Source organism: Aythya marila (assembly GCF_965140915.1).
Source record: "Aythya marila genome assembly, chromosome: 2".
NCBI lineage: Eukaryota > Metazoa > Chordata > Aves > Anseriformes > Anatidae > Aythya > Aythya marila.
Genome location: NC_139043.1, coordinates 17,344,877 through 17,362,149, shown reverse-complemented (window position 1 = coordinate 17,362,149; position 17,273 = coordinate 17,344,877). Strand labels below are relative to the sequence as shown.

The 17,273-nt window shown below is 40.0% G+C and overlaps 1 protein-coding gene across 1 annotated transcript; it reads left to right on the top strand.

Annotated features, from left to right (window-relative positions):
- Window positions 1-344: 344 nt before the first annotated feature.
- RAB18 (RAB18, member RAS oncogene family) lies at window positions 345-15,639 on the top strand. Its single transcript, XM_082754535.1, has 7 exons — window positions 345-493; window positions 2,454-2,509; window positions 8,645-8,706; window positions 10,679-10,751; window positions 12,667-12,785; window positions 12,863-12,929; window positions 14,397-15,639. The coding sequence occupies exons 1-7, from the start codon at window positions 426-428 to the stop codon at window positions 14,570-14,572; spliced, it is 621 nt and encodes a 206-aa protein (XP_082610661.1). The 5' UTR covers window positions 345-425; the 3' UTR covers window positions 14,573-15,639.
- The last annotated feature ends 1,634 nt before the right edge of the window (window positions 15,640-17,273 follow it).

The following is a 17,273-nucleotide window of genomic DNA, read 5'->3' as shown; positions in this document are numbered from 1 at the left end:
GTGCCGTGCCACTTGGCTTGCACTGCTGGATATAAGAGGCTGGTGACTGAGGATTCCCTCTGGTGACTGCCTGGGGCTGCAGGTGGGTGGTTGCCACCCCCTCAGCCATAATTCCCCCCCCCAGTCCTTACACCCCCCACACCGCGCATGCGCGCCCCGCTCCCGCCCCCTCGCCCCGCCCGCTGTAAACAAGCGGCTGCCCCCTCCCTCCCCTCTGCGCATGCGCCACACGCGGGGCGGGGGGGCCATCCCCCCTCCTCCCCCGCCTTCACCACCCTGCCGCTCCCGGCGCGCATGCGCGGTGCTGTGGCGGCGGCGGCGGTGTGGGGAGGGGGGGACGCGCATGCGCAGGCGGTGCCGCCGCGGCCTGGTCAGGGAGCGGCGGGCGGGCGGCGGAGGGGCCGGGCAGGGCCGCGCCGTGCGGGATGGACGAGGACGTGCTGACCACGCTGAAGATCCTCATCATCGGCGAGAGCGGCGTCGGCAAGTCCAGGTGAGGGGCTGCCAGCGTTTCCCGGCTGGGCACAAAGCCCGGGGGCGCCGCGCTGGACGCCCGGCCTCTGGGCGCGGCCTGCCCTCAGCACGGCCCGGCCCGGCCTCCTTCAGGCCTGGCCCAGCCGGGGGGGGCTGAGGCGCTGGGAGCCCTGGCAGGGGGATCCCGGTCTCCCTCACGGCCTTGGGTGTGAAATGGGCGTGTTTCGGAGGCTGGGGGTCGCGTGTGGTACCCTTTTGGTGGCTTTTGTCCAAGCTGGCCTTTTTTTGTCTTAATGCGTTCTCCTTATTCTACGACATTTCCGTATTTTTAGTAAAGGAAACGAGACAAAAAGGCAGGCGCAGTCTGGGAATGTCCCGCACTACTCATGCTTGATGCCTTGTTTTTATGGCAGCAATCTCAGCCTCCTTTCATAGCCCTAAATAACATATAAATCATTAATTAGAAGAAAAACAAGCCCCACTAATTAAAAACCTGTCAGTCACTGCTTTGAGTTAGCTACTGAATCAATAATCTGGTGACAGGCATAATTTCTTTTAATTGACGTGATTCTTTTATGTGTGGGCATGTGACATAGCATGCCCAAATTTTATACGCCTGTTTATATGCTTATTTCTGCAAAACAGAAATGTTATTACAAGAGACTGCTTATAGGTAAAGAGAATAAAATTGCTATGAAATAATAACACCACAGTCATCCAGGTACAGGGAGTTAATACTGAGCTGTTCTTGGGTTGGCATTGCTTACCTGCTCCTTGAGTAGGAAGTGTCAGCTGCTGAACTCGTTAGCCTGACATGGGATGTGGTTGGAGTCCTGACTTCTGGAGTCCTGACATCCCGTCCAAATGCTGCATCTGACACCTGGTCCCTAGGAGCGTGCTGTATTTGTAGGACATACCTGCGTGTGAAATAATGGCAGGGAAAGGAGAGGTCAGCTGAGTTTAGATCTCAGGACTTGTAAACTGATGTTTTTATTCTAGTGGCAGTATGAAGGTTCTCCGTTTCGCTTGAATATGGCAAAATTAGTTCTGGTTGTGCTAAAAATAGCCGCTCTCAAATAGCATCTAGCAAAAAGTAAACAGGGCCTTGCTTTGTTTCCCTGCCCTGGAAATGGACAGAAGCTGTCAGTCACAGCCAACAGCTGTCCACCACATGGCAATATGCACTTGCCACAGATGAATAAGGTTACTAATTTAAACAAACAAAACCAAACCAACAGTATACTAAGAAGCTCTGTTTCTTGCTGGAGTATTTACATTTGGTATAAGCACTGTGGCTTTATGGGTACTTCTAGGAAGGACCCTCCTACTGTAACGTGATGTACTGGTAAATCCTGGTTGTGGCTTTTCTATTGGTAGCAAATATCCATGGATGGGGGGACATACTGTGTGTGTGAAAACCATTAGATATGCAGAAAGGGTACAAAACTGTAAAATGGTGTGGAGCTCTTTCCATTGTTACGCTTCTGTGCCTTTATTTGTGATGGGTGTAGTCCTTATTGTTCTGCTGCCTGCCCAGTACAAGGAGTTATTTCTGGGATAAAAAGCTGGCTTGGGATTTTCTTCTCAAGCTTACAGAAGTACTGTGTGAGGCAATACGAAACCAAAACAATCTTACATTTGTACCGAATTCTGGGAGAATAAAAATAGAACAAGAAAGAAGCAAAACACCAAAACACTTTGAGAAGCAGGCTATGGCTCTGTTCAGGCAACTGCCCTGACAACTAGAAGGGTAATTTTTTCAGAGAGGCACATTCTGTAATGGGCTCTCCTTTCAGAGTATGGCTACTAGATTTTCTTCCCTTCTTTGTTTTGTATAGGATGGAAGGGATGGAAAATGGGGCATATTTTTATTTATCTCTGTGGTCTTGCTGATACTTCTAGACTTGTAATTTACAGGCTTCCTGTGGCTGTCCTGCAGTAACCAACGCTAACTCTTCTTTTTCCTTCATCCCTATCAGCCTTCTGCTGCGATTCACAGATGATACATTTGACCCGGAACTTGCAGCAACAATTGGTAAGTATGTGCTGATGCTACCTGAAAAAAATGTGTACCAGCTGCAGTACAAAACAGTAGTTAGCTCAGACTTGCCAAACCGGTAACAAAATTCAGTCATCTCGGTTCTGTGAGGAAAGAGTGATGTGGACGCAGTTTTAATGTGTAGCACTAATTGGTGTGGAGTATTGTCTGTGCTGGGCTGCAGTTGTCCCCTTTGTAGTGAAATATTGTCTTGGCTAAGGAAAGAGATGTAAATGTAACTGTTCATGAAGGTGGAAGCTGTAAGTATGGGTAGAGGAAAGGTCTAGTACAGCAATCTGCAGTTCAGTGTTTGCCAACAATTCATGCTAAAATGGAAATGTAGCAGCAACTGTTATGTCTCCTACAGATTTATCACTTTTGTTTGTGTTTGAGTAGTAACATTGCTGTCCAGAACTTGTTCTATGTAACAAGATACTTGGGGAGCTTAAGTGCTAAGAGTACTTAGGACTCTATTAGAGGATGTCAGCTTTTGCAACTTCCAACAATACTAGAGTGCACTACACAACGTGTGGCTTCTGCTTTTCTTCTAGAGGAAAGAAATTACAATGTTTTTTTTTCTCTCCTAGTTAGTAAGCAGTTTCTTGGCAGCTAATACTCTTGAAAATGAAAAAAATAATACAGAAAGAGCCAAGAATCTAGAGCTGCTGGGGAAAAAAGGAGTGACGTGTCATGCTGTGTTAATGTGATGCCTTCCAGCAGTGAAATCAATTGTGCTAGAGGAGAGCAACGCAGAGTGTGGGATACGCTGTGAGATGGCTGCATCATGTTCTTAGAAGTTACATTTTGCATCCTATGTCAGTCTGTCCCAAATGAGTAACTGCTGTATTGGAAAATAAAGGAGACTTTTCCATATAATGTATTGCAGGAAAAAACAAAAACAAAAAACACAGACTTTCCTACTTCCTCTGTAGGAAGAGTTCTGGCTGAGGACTTGGATTAAAAAATTCCCTAAGTTCAGCTTCTGATACTCAGTCAGCTCTGCCTAATTGGTTCAGAAGTAAATAAATTGATCTGTTTTTCACTAATGTGGATAAGGTACAGGAGTGCTGTTTTACATGGGGTATTGAGAAACACTGTGATAAGGAATTGACAGGATGTGTATTAATGCTGTTTACTCAGCCTTTTCTTGCTTTGCTTCTCCTTTCCACTTGGGAATCCCCGCTATAAGCATGTTAAGGTTGGAGAATGATCGTATGCAAAGGCAGTAAACAGGCATATGCTATGAAGCACTGCTAAGGCTTTCCTGGTAAGGTTGTATAGTTTCCTGAGCAGACATCAAAGCTGTGTTTTTCCAAGTGACGTTACTGATGCAGTACTGCCTGCTGGCCCACTTAAAATCAGAGTGACATCGTACACTGCTGACCTCTCCAGAAACCAAAGGATCGTGGCATTTTGAAGGCTTTTTAACTTCAGGAAAGACTGAAATCCACTCACAGATTGAGATATTTTTATACTACCTATAATCTAACTTTATATATCTCTCTAACAAGGCAATGGCAAAATTTCAGAGCTGGCATTGGACTTGTAAATGCTAGTTTTCTTGTGCCATCAAGCCTGAATACAGTGCTTCATCAGCAAAAGAACTATTTTAATTTGTTCCAGAAAGGACAAAACACTCATTTAAGCGGCTGCTGTTTCCCTTTGACTAGTGTAGGCCATGAGGAAGTAATTGCTGGTTTGTGCATTGAAGATGCAAATTAATTTGGTTGTTCTAAAAAATAAAGCCTTCAGGTAGTCCAGTGTCACTGTGCTCATCTTCAGTTGGATGGTGTACAGGACCGGTATTCTCCCTACTCAGTATTGACCTAAATCTACTGAAGTTAGGCTTTGTGGTTTGTGACAGGTAATAGCAGTTTTAATAGCAATTTTGCTAGGAAGTATGATAAAGTTCCATGAGCTAGTTAAATGATGTTAAAAGGAAAGTTGATCATGATGCAACTTTGAGCTGAAAGGAAAAAATGGAGGAATGTACGGAGTCTTTCAGTGGTCTTAACATCTGCTGTTTGTACGTGAGACTTTTTACCAGTGTCAAAACTTGACGTCAGTGAACTTATTTAAGAAACTAAGTACATATTTCCTGAAGTAATTCCTTTTCTTTGGGATTTATCTTGCTGCACAGCAGCATGCGTGATAGCTAACTGTTGGCTGTTCAGTAGCTGTAACTCATGGTTACGTTACATCCTCAGGGTAGGGTGCTGCTTCTGACGTAGGAAAGTCGAATGAACTCAAGCTCATATAAAACTTGCACACTACAGAGTATTCAAACGAATATACTAACCTGGAATGAATGTGATCATTTTGTTTTTTAAAAAAAGAAAAAGTGATGAAGGCAATCCTTTTAGTCTCTACAAACTGCCCCATCTGTTAGGTCCCCTCTAGCTGGTGTTGGTGAAGTGTTGTGGAGTGGAGCTTCTGCAGCCCCAACTGTGAAAGGTCTGTAGCATGGCGTGTAGAGCACTTGAGGAATAGCAGTTTCCTTTTGTCCTAACGCTAGGCTGTGGCATTTCCTTTTTTCTGATGATTGTGTTACTGAGAGGCAACGTCTCAGCTCTCAATTCAGGGCAGGATTTGTTGTTCATATAGATAAAGTATTTGTGAGTGAGTTCTTATTGCTACATAAGGACAGATCCCAGCTGCAAAACTTTGGGATTTGCAAGATAGTGAGATGCCAAAATGTTTTGTGAATCTGGGCTTGGATCTCTTTTTGTGCGGATTAAACACTATTTCACTTTGAGTTTGGGGACAGAAGAGTTTTTAATGTTAAGGTCTTTATGTTGAGACTGCAGAGTACTGTGCTTTTCCAAAATGTGTGTACTGATTACAAATAATGTCATCTCTACTCACTGCTGAACTATACTTCTTGCTTGGAGAAAAAAAGCGAGGAGAAGGTGTTAAGTCTGTCTTTTTTTAGAAAATAAATATGAAAGCATGAGCCTGGGTTAAGGCTTGACTGCAGCATGACTGTTCCCTTGCCTGCTGAGATGTAAGGACACATTATTTTTGTGTCTTGCACAAACCTACACCTACTGGATGCCATTTAAATTAAACCCTAAACCGATGATTTGTATATTTTTTTTTTTATTCTAAATTTTCTAAAAATCCTGTGTTTCCCTCAGGAGTATGAGGTGACTTTGACAAATATTTTGACTTCAGTAGCTTCTGCTGGATTAACCATGTCTTATTCAGCCTACCAGATCGCTGTCATCCTTGCATTCTTCTGAGGTGAACTTGTTCACAGGGCTTCATCTAATGGGTCCCTATACCCTGATATTTTCTGTTGTCCTCACTGCTCATACTTGTCTTTACTTGTTCCTCGTGCGAACGATTCTAGATAAAATGCTAAATGCAAGCCTTATTTCATAAGTGAAGCAATGTATTGCATACAAGCCTCTCTTAACTTGTTGGCCTTCCTTGCACTTGGAGTCCTGCAACTCCCAGATGTCCAAGTTGTCACTTACCCTTAACACCAATAAGCTCCAGCTGATTTTGCCCTTGGTGTAAATACAGCTCTCCTAAAAGGGAGGGCAGTGTGAAAGTGTCAGCTACTTGCAGACCTCGAGTCCATAGCGTGCTGGCGTGTAGTGCTGAGTCCATTTGGGAGGGCAGGAGGTGCCAGTGTGCAGGAGCACGGTGTCTCCTTTCTGGCTGCCTTCCAGGGCGTGGTGGAAATCACCGCCAGCCTTCTGTTGTCAGGGCTGGAAATGTCCCTCATCTTGCAAGCTTAGAGCTGACTCTTGTCACACAAACATGTCTGCGTTTCACTGAAGCCTTAGAGAACACACATACCCAGCTCATTCAGTTTAACCTGATTTTGTTGGGCGCTGCAGTTTTCTGTGTCCTCCTATAGACCATCGATTATCAAAAACCTAGCTAGTTAAAAGATTTATTTTCCTTAAGTGGCTTTTGTGTGTGTTGTATTCCTCTGTTTGCTAGAACTTTTGCCATGTCTTTATCATCTGAAAGGATATATTTTACTGTGCTCTTTGTTAATTTTCATACTTCTTTCAGGAGTCTGTAATATGTGGGATTTATTTGCTAAGTTTCTTAATTTACTCATATTGCTCATGCAAAATTTAAAGCATTATCTCTTAAGCTTGCTGCCAGCTTAAAATTAACCTCAAGGTGCACAGGCATTAAATGAAAATTGCAGAACTGCACAGGCACAAGATGCTGGGGCTATTTGCCTAGTGGGAGCAGGGTACCCTGGCTTCAAAAGGCAGTTAATGTTTGCTCTAAGGAAGAGAAAATTCCTTCTGAAAACTACAATGACATGCTTTTGATTTATGGTATGGATCTGATAGACTTGTAATACCTACAGTTACAGATTTTGATGTCAGGTTAATGGGTAAATGAATGCACTGCGGGCAGTTGGATGTCCTAGCTGAGCTATGGTGATATTTATAGTTCAGAGAAAGAAATATGCCATTGCTGTGGAAGAAGAGATGGTGTTAGTCTGGAAGTTACTGCTAAATGCCACAAAATTGGCATGACAGGATGTTCTTTAGGATCATGTTGAGGAAACTTGCTAGCATAGCAATGTTCTGAGAACTAGGTAAAGTTCTAAGAACTGGTGTTTAAAAGAAAAAAGTTAATAGTGGCAGGTTTTTTGAACATAACTCTAAAATAAAGCACCATCCATGTGTGTGGAGTAACGTGTTATATTACTGCTTAGTTGGAGATTAAGAGCCTTAGCCTCTGAGTTCTGTGCAGTTACTGCAAATGTTAAAGTACATTGCCAAAATTTTACTTAAAGTAAGAGTAGGGGCTCTTTCCAGTGCAGAATGCAGTCACAGTTGACTAGCTTTTATCTGTTCTTAAAACTTCAAGGAAAACTAGTAAGCTCAAGCTATGAAATAGTGTACTATAAATTCATTATTTTTTAATGAAGATCTTTTAAACGTCAGCTGTAGTGACTTTGTAAATCTGCTTGCAATATACTGTTTCTTAGGCATCCCATGTCCACTCTGTGGTTTTATAAATTGAGTGCTTTTGGCAGCCACTTAGACTTGTTTGTAATCTGCATGGCCTTGGGAATGTAAGTGCAGCACACTTATCTTGAAACCCTACTTAATGTTCTGTTAGAATAACTAAAACAGAATTTCTTATAGCAAATATAGTGCTACCTTAACTCAAAATGAAAAAACTTTTCTGTTAAACTTGAAAGTCTTTTCCACATAAAGCTGTTAAATTTCCACAAAACTACTCTACCTAATTTCAGGGCTACAGTCTGGTGGAGAATAAAATGGAATGTGACCGTACCTGGCCTCTTGAACTTGCTTGTATTACCTGTACTTTAGCTTTGTGCAGTCATTATTTTGTCCTCCCTGGCTTGAGTTTTGTACTGCCTGTCCTCGGGTAAGTGATAGGCTGTTAGCTCCCACACATTTAAAAATAAATTAAAAATCTCCTCAGATGTTGAGGTATGTTATCAACAGAAGAACTGTTGTTGTCTGTTCGTTTCTTGGTCGCCGTGTGTGATACCAGAGAGTCCCTGGTGTTGCTGGAATCCTGATAAGAGGCATACTGCACGTTCAAGTTGTCTGGGGATTATTTGGCGTGCCTGTTAGAGGAATTGCTGTCATCTAACATTACTTCTCACAGGACACTGGTCACGTATTAGATGGATGTCTGATTCTCTGCCTGTGCCAGTTTACCTCTCGCTGATCACCTTGATGGGACTTGATTAGATGGTTTGAGATGATGAGGGATTTGCTCTGTTCCCTGCCTGAATACAGTTTGCTCCTTTATTTTGGAAGTATTTTGTTCAAGACCAATGACATGCTCAATGACAACACATGTATGAGTAATGAATAGAAAGTTAACCCATTTGATTAAAGACTCGAACACTTGCTCTGAAATACGTATTTTAATATTGGAAAGGATTTTTTTGCCTCACTTCCATATAATATTTGAGTCAATGGCCTAAACTTGGGCTTTTACAAAATCTGTACAACCTTACGAGCTTTAAGTTTCACTGGTTACTTCAATACCTTGCTCTCTTATTACTCCTGTCAGACCACAGCTTTTTTTCTGAGCTTTTTTTTTTTTTCTCTTCCAAAAATATGGAGTATATTTGAAGAACTAAAAGACCTTTTTTTTTTTCTTCCCTAGGTGTGGACTTCAAGGTGAAAACTATCTCAGTTGATGGAAACAAAGCTAAACTAGCAATATGGGTAAGTGTTGCCTGTGTTACTAACATATTGCTTTGTTTCAGGAATAATGGTGGCTTGTATAATGTCTAAGTTGTATAGAATCCTTTTTAATATGAAGGCAACTTGAAGGAGTGGGAGGTTAATCCTGGACCATTCAGAAAGTCTGGTTGTCAACTGTGGACAGTTGACTGATGGAGCAGTTCTGTTGCCTGTTCCCTTCTTGTGCAGCACTGATTCTGGGTGGTCTTCTTCTGAGAGGAGAAGGAATAGGATGGTTCTGAACCACTCAGACTTAAAAAGTATGAATGTGGCCATTCCTTGATTTTTTTTTTTTTTTAAAGTGTGTAAAATATTGTTTAACTTCTAAAGAGTATACTTACCTGCCTGATGTTATTATGTCTTTATAGAACATTTGAAAATGCAGCTATTGCCCTTACTGATCAGAGACTTACCTGCATGCATGGTTCTTCTCTGAACTTGACAGCTTTTAAAAGGATGCGATTCTTAACCTAAATGGTTTAGATTAAATTTAGTAGTATACTAATTGAGAACTACTGTGTTGTATGCTCAAATTATGCTCAGAAATGTTACCTCTCAAAGTAATGTAGCCTAAAAATGTTAGCTGTCACAAAGACTTACAGGCTTGAGTCATTGTTATTTGTAGCAGATGCAGCTGAAAAAGGGAGAGGCAGAGTTTGTTGTCTTAGCCTTAGTGTTCAGCATTTGCTTTAGTTAAAAGTAGGGCTTCCAGATTCATGGCAAGTGAAGGAAGAAAAAGTACTTTATTTCACTGCATACTCCATTCTGCAAAGCAGCTCCATGCTTGTGTGAGTTGAACCTTTTGATTATTCAAGCTCAAGCTTCTTGTAGCAGGAAACAAGAAAACCTTGATTCTCAGCTTCCTTGGAAAGTATTGGAACATGAAATATCCATTACAATTATGATGCTTTTAAAGGGCATCATATCTCAAGTAAGAAGTGGGACTTCTGTCTTAATGTGAAAATAGGAATCTTCACTAGAACATAGGCTTGACAAGAAAAAAAAAAAACCTGCAACAACTTGCCAGTTGGCGACTAGGAAGAAGTAAGTCTGAGGTAAACTGGAAATGAAAGGCATGGAAAGCTGCATCATGACACAAAAATAGCTTGAGATGTGTAGGATTCAGTGAGTGACTTGTAGAAACTTGGAAAGACAAGTAGAGTTGCTCAGGTTCTTTGGCAGGGAACCATTTTGAACCCCCAGTGTTTCATGCCTTGAAAAGGTTGTGGGGTTGTTCGTTCTCTTGATGCATTTTATTTTTTTTTATGAAGGTGACTTCAGTTGACAAAAAGTTTAAGTAAGCTTCTAACCTGGGGTAATGTGGATGAAGTTAATTTAAATCTTTGGTGCATAAAGTCTGCAGTGTGTATAATGCTGAGATAGTGTGTATTATAACTTCATCTCTGATGAGAAATCAGCATTCTAATTCTTTTTTGCAAAACTGTTGACACTTCAGATTTGAGGTTGTAAATTCAACTTTGTTTAATAACAAACAGAAAAGACTTTTCTGCTTCTGCTCTGTCATAGCATGCTAAATGCATTTACTATGGCTCTGTGGATGGAGGTGTTAGAAGCGAGGGAACTGCTTTTGTGGCCATAGGTTTTGATGCTTGTTATAAAATCTTAGAGTGCTGCTTTCTGGCTGGCTGCTGCCCTGCTAGCTGCACAACAAATGTTTCAGCAGAAGTAACTATCTCGTTGTAGTGAATAACTGGGCTATATAACACTTAACAGTTTAAATGTGTTTCCCAGAACAGACTACACAGAATCTCAAAGTTAATGTGCAGTAAAATGACAGGCAGCCATAAATTCAGTTATTCAGCTAGTTGTGTGTGCTAAATGACTCTGAATCTTATTTTGTGTTTGCTATAAGCAGGATACCTGAGAGCTAAAGAGCTGAGAGCTAGGTTCTGCTCAGATTCTGAGTAATGGAACTTTCTGAATGGCTTTTCAGGATACTGCGGGTCAGGAGAGGTTCAGAACTCTAACGCCCAGTTACTACAGAGGTGCACAAGGTGTTATCCTAGGTAAGTATTCCTTTGCCTGATATTTTGAGTAAGTTGGTGTTTTTCTTGTGCACTGGGGCTATGCAAACTCACCTTTCTATAACGGTGAATCAGTATTAATAGTTGTTATGTGTGTTGAACAGTTCACATACTAAATGGTCTGGAGTTTGATGCCTTACCAATTTCTTGGGTAGTCTTTCTCACCATTCTGAGAACCACAGATTTTTGCAGGAGTTTAAAAGCTGCTGCTTTTTGAAGGGATAGCTTGGAGCTCTCCTTGTACTGCCAGGAATTTGCCCACTGATTGCTAATTCTGTCTTATGCCCATGCTTACTAAGCCAAGAGTCAAAAAAAAAAAAAAAAAAAAAAAAGACTAATTTTTTTTATAATGAAATTACTGTAAACGTGGTGGAATTTGGCTGGGACTTTTTTTGCAATTTGAGTCTCCGTACTGCTGTGATCTTACAGAATCAGATTAGCTTGGATCATACAATGCATCAGTCTGCACAAAACCCGTAATTGCAACTACGTAGTGAAGTATCTCTTGTTTTTGTTTTGTATAGGAGAGCCTATTAGGCACTGACCTATGAGTTCTGCTGTTCCCCTGCTAGAATTAAAGAGCTAATTAAAGAGATTAAGGGCAAGGAATGGTGTTTTTTTGTTGTTTTGTTTTCTCTGATTTTAGAGATTCTTGACTAAACCTCTTTCAATTATTGTGTCCAGTCCAACTGTTTAATTTAGAATAACCTGTGCCATGACTTCCTGGTAGGTTTGGTTTTGTACATGCTGTTTCTCAAGTTTGAGTTCCATTATCTTCCTGCTGTAGGAAGATGCTGTCAAGGCATGTCTTGTCAAGTTACTTGGTCACTGTCACTGAACTTGCCACTTAGTGTTGAAAGCTTTAAAAGTAAGCTAGTGCTATTTAGAAGCTAGAAAGTTCTGCTGTTGAGATTAGTCCTCTAACTTAAAAAAATAAATAAAAATAAAAAATAATCTCCTGCTATTTCTTTACTAAACAGCTCCCTAGAAATAAGGCTGTTCTTGCAAGCCAAACTATCAGTTTGATTGAAACCAACTGTTTGTGTCCATTAGCACATGGGAAATAAGAGTGAAGGAAAAAAGATTTTCACAGCTTGAAATTGCCATTATTAGATCTAAATTCCATGAGGCAGTGACTAACAAGGTCTGCTTTCTGTCTGCCCTTTCTGCTCCTGGTGCCTCTTATAACTTATATCCCATACACGTGCTAAGTAGCTTGGAACACTAAAATGCCGAGGATTCTGTATTTTATTAGCATTTGTGAGGATTTGGTGGTCATTTTACTTTGTTGGCTAAATGAGGACTGACTGAAGGAACTGGGATTGTTTTAGTCTGGAGAAGAGGAGACTGAGGGAAGACCTCATTGCTCTCTAGAACTGCCTGAAAAGAGGTTGCAGCAAGGAGGGTGTTGATCTTTCTTTTCAGGTGACAAGTGACAGTACACAAGGAAATGGGTCTCGAGTTGTGGCAGGGGAGGCTTAGGTTGGACATTCAGAACAATTTCTTCATGGAGAGGGTGATCAAGCATTGGAATGGGCTGCCCAGGGAAGTGAGTGGTAGAGTCCACAGCCTTCGTGGTGTTAAGAGATGTGTGGACAGACGGACTGGTGTTAACAAGTATCCTGTATCAGGGGTTTGCAAGTGTAGGAGTCTTTGGAGAATGGTAGACTCTGTCATCTAAACTAAGATGTCTAAACATAAATTAATCTGAGAATAGTAGGTACTAATGCAGAGCAACTATAAGATTGGAACTGGTGAATGAAATGTAAACTGGAATTCTTTGGGCTCCTTTGGTTTTCTAATTCAAAAAACATAATTTTATACCGTTTCAAATGTAAACTCGATTTCTTTATATTGTGGAAAGATATTGTGACTTAATATTGCTGATATCTTTCAGTTTACGATGTCACAAGAAGAGATACTTTTGCCAAGCTGGATAACTGGTTAAATGAACTGGAAACGTACTGCACAAGGAATGACATAGTGAAAATGCTCGTTGGAAACAAGATTGATAAGGTAAACTGAATTCAGCTGCAGTGAGCATTCTGTTGGTATATTTTGTTAACAATACATATTAATACTGTGTCTTACAGGAAAACCGTGAAGTTGACAGAAATGAAGGTCTCAAATTTGCAAGAAAACATTCCATGTTGTTCATAGGTAAGTTACATGCATTTGCAGAGATTTTACTTTTCTGTTGTTGTTACATAATGAAAGTACTGTTTCTGTAGGATGCATAGTTTTTATACGTGCAGTTCAGCTAGTGGTATTTCTCAGCTGCAGTAGGTACAAAGATGATAGATATACCCTTCTTGTTTAAAACTGTCTTTAAATATGCCCAAAAGTCTAGTCTAACTGTGGATGAATATACCGAAGTGGTGAGTAAGGATTAAGGGTGGAGTACAGTATCTACCGTAGTCTGACAAAACCTGTTTTTGCTTTGTTTTTTTATTTATTTTTTGGTCCAGGCCTAGTTGTTGAGTTAATAACAGATGCAAAATGAAAGAAGGAAAACTAGTACTAATAGCCAGCTTTCAGTATGCAGTATTCAGTACTTGATTTCAGTATTTCAGCTCTTCAGCAAAGAGCTGGTACATGACAAATCTGCATTAGAACTTGGATATAAAAATAGGTGGGAATATAATTAACTTGTAAATGGTGGGTGGGTTGGAATAGTGGCATAGTCATGACTGAAGGAAAGATGCTGGTCTCATCTTTCTTGCAAATGAGATGGGTTTTGTAGGCAAAGCCTTGTAATGATAAAGTAAAAGTGGGTGGTGAAGTGATTCTTTATGCACAAGTTTATTACCTGTTTCATTTAAGGATCAGCAAGGAATACTTTATAGGATGACTCCAGTACTTCAACTTGTGTTCCTCATCTTTGACTAAAGACATTTCTTTGTCTAGAATCCTGCAGTGTTTCTTTCTGGCTTCATTGTCAGATGTGAAAATGGAAAAAGCTCAAAGTTGAGGCATAAGCTGTTAAGTACATGGAAGATATAAAGAAACGTGAAACTGAAAATAGGTATACGTGTGCGTGTGAGCTAAGTGTCTGCGTGGCTGTATAGAAGAACAGGGCAAGCCTTAGCGGAATTGAACAGTTACAGATGGTATCTGTTTGCTCACATAATATACACTGTAAGCAATGTTCCTTGAGTTTAATGAAAGAAAGGCTCCTGGATGAGATTACCAAGAATTATGCTAACTGCAGAAGAAATGAGATCACTTATTGCTTTTTATCAGAATAGTTCTATGGAGGCTGACTTAGAATCCTACAATAGGGAGTCCTTTGCTTCTTAAGATGTAGTAGTACTTAATTTCTTAAAGCAACCAGGTTTTTCAGACTTTCTTCCCTTTATTGAACTGCTTTTCACAGAAAAAGATAACCTGCTTCCATGTATTCTAGTGACATTCAGTTTGAAAGCTCTTTTAATAAAGCAGCAGCTCAAAAGACTTTGTGGCAAACAAAAATCTGCATTCCTGCTAATTCTGGCACTGCTACATGTTATAGTATTTGTTGTAGAAGTTATAAGTCTTAGGTGGTAGGTTAAGACTTAACTGAAAGAAAAAAATACTGAAGTTATTGGAAGCTATGCTAACATTCGACTTCTTGTGTCCCTTTTCCAGAGGCAAGCGCAAAAACATGTGATGGTGTACAGTGTGCCTTTGAAGAACTCGTTGAAAAAATCATTCAGACTCCGGGACTGTGGGAGAGTGAGAGCCAAAACAGAGGTGTAAAATTAACAAACAAGGAAGAAGGATATGCAGGAAGCGCGTGCGGTGGATATTGTTCTATGTTATAAACTTTGGGAAGCTTATTATTTGCATATTTAAACAGATAGCGACATCGTTCTGTAAATAAATTCATGAAATGCTATTTTTAGGGACCTTGCAGTTTGCACATAATTGTTTTGTATCATGGCAGTGAACACTAGTAGGAAAATTGTTCTGCAGCTTTCCCAGTTTGAAAATGTTATGGTAAGCATGCCCAATTTGCGATCTTCAGGTTTTTATAAGTAGCATAAATAACGTGCAAGAACAAATGCACTAAAAGTTTTGACTGTATACATCCATCATGTAACTATTCTAAACAAGCCCATCTAAAACATTGCTACATTGTCTGCTTTTTCTCTTGTTTTTAAATACTGTTTAAATTACAGAACTATATAGTGTGCACAGATCTTAAAAACAATGTCAGCTATATTACATTTCATCTCTTCTAGTCGATGCTTTTTATGATATTAAAAAGAGCATGATTATACAGCTTTTAGACAAATGCTGAATTTTTCTTTCAGCAGAGCTGTCTAACATACAAATTGGCACAGGCCATAGTTGGTATCAGCACCTTCTGGAAGAGATGCTTTGAGAGCTTCTTTTGCAAAGCTGGGAGATGCCCTTTTTTCTTTTTAATCATCACTTCAGTTGATGGCTTAACTGGAGTTTTAATCCTGTGATATTTATATACTAAATTTGTGGTACTCTTGCACTCTAAGTTTTTATTACGCAGTCTACCCTAGACCTGCTGTAGAAAGTCTTCATTTTGGCACGGGGTCTAAATGACATCTTTGTTCTTTCATTGTGAATCAATTTGCCACACTTCGGTACAGATGCCTAATTTTCTTAAATGTTTGTAATATAACTATCTCAAACTGTAGCTCACTATGGCTGTGAAGACCTCTATTACCTGTCTGCTTCGTGTGACTACCTGTTCAGAAATATAACTTCCTGTCACAGACACTAAGTGGGAAGCTCTAGGGCTTCTGTATGGAAAATACTATTGCAATGAGTATTCACTTGAATTTACTGTATCAGAGCCAATGGTTTGTTTCAGAAGACTTGTATAGGCTAATAAATTTTTTTTTCCACAGTGTTCAACTTTTCTAACCTCTTTCTATTGTAGAGTTGTATATTTTCCAGCACGTGCAATTTAAACAAGGTCACCTCTCACACAAGAATTGTTTCTGAGTTTTGAAGGACGAGATGAGGATGCTGTGTTTATTTTAAATTTTTTTAAATAATCACTGTAGTGCAATCAGTAACTGAACTATTGGGCAATTTCTTGTAAATACAGTGAATGACTACCTTTTATTACTGCAAGGTTTTGTGTACATGTTAGCATACATGATCTGTATTTTGCAGCAGGTCTTGGCTGCTTCTGTTAAAATACACTTTTCACATGGAAACTTGGTTTTCTATTGTTTGACACTTGCTAGAAAACAATACCAAATTTGAAGACTTAACCGTGCTAGTTGTTTTTACCAAATATTGTATCTATAGTATTGTTAATGTAGTAGGATAATTTAAATATGTACATGTAATTGATATTAAATACACATACATATTGTATTAAAACATTAGCTTTGTATTACTGTTTCATAATGCAGAATATGTGGGCTGAACCAATCTTATTTGTTAGTATTGAGGCCACTGGTTACCAGTTCTGTGTATGTTAGTAGTAGAGGAAACTTGTAGAAACGTAATATAAACTTACTCAGTTTTAATTTCAGTAATTTTGGGCAAGTATTGTAATACAGGCAGAGGCCTGTAATTTATTGCCAGACCTGTTTTTTCCTTCAGTCTGGATACATCCCTGTATAAGGAAGAGACTTAATTTTTAGTTTATCTCAGAAAGGTCCTTTTATCACAGGACCAGGATTCATCTTTTATTCTGACTTTGCCAGATCTGACAGCTTCCCTTCCCAAAGGGAGGAACTGCAGGGTACTCTGAATAGCGGGGATTGTTCTGTGAAGAATAAACTCATTTGCTCCTTCTTTCCCTGCAAATTCTTTTGGGAGGTTGGGGGGGTTGGGGAGGAGTATTCTGAAACAGCCTACTTAGTAATCTACTTATTAAGACTCAGAACATTTAGCTGTCTTGTATTTTTTTTTAAAGACACTTTCTAATTGACTTGCAACAAGCACTTGCGACAAGCTTTTCTATCTTTCCTCTTTTAAGCCTGTTCAGCTATGTATGTGGGGAATGGCTTTTCCTAGAGTTTCACTGCTCTCCTTCCTCAAGAAGACCATATTGGAGGGTGGTAGGTTCCTGTGCTTCCTGTACTTCAGAGCAAATTTAGCATCAATTTAGCTCTGCTACATTCTTTGTTTTGAACCCTTTCTTTTGTTTTTGACTGCCATCTTTCAAATGAGGCTGTTGCCATACTTCCAACGTTTTCTTTGCAGGTCAGAATAGTATTAGTATTTTTTCCCAGTGCACTTTCACTGTTTTGGCTGTCATGCAACTATGTGTAAAACTATCACAAGCTGCATCGCAATTCCTACTTAATACCAGTTTAAGGCTATATGCTGTTAGAAGTATGCATAACAGATTGTTCAGTCTACCTCCGTAAGTAGCTGAGGGATAAAGGGGATAGCTATTGTTTTTCATTAGGTAATGAGAATGTGTCCATTTCCAGGGCAGATGGTTTTTATATGAAAGCACTGAACTGGAGTGAGATAGCTGAGAAGTCTTACGTGATCATGAAACAGAATTAAACCTTAGGT

Excerpts from the sequence above, each read along its gene's own strand:
- RAB18 (XM_082754535.1), top strand. The coding sequence starts at position 426 with ATGGACGAGGACGTGCTGACCACGCTGAAGATCCTCATCATCGGCGAG. Across the intron at positions 10,752-12,666 it reads TGCACAAGGTGTTATCCTAG|TTTACGATGTCACAAGAAGA; the intron begins GTAAGTATTCCT and ends GATATCTTTCAG. Across the intron at positions 12,786-12,862 it reads TTGGAAACAAGATTGATAAG|GAAAACCGTGAAGTTGACAG; the intron begins GTAAACTGAATT and ends TGTGTCTTACAG.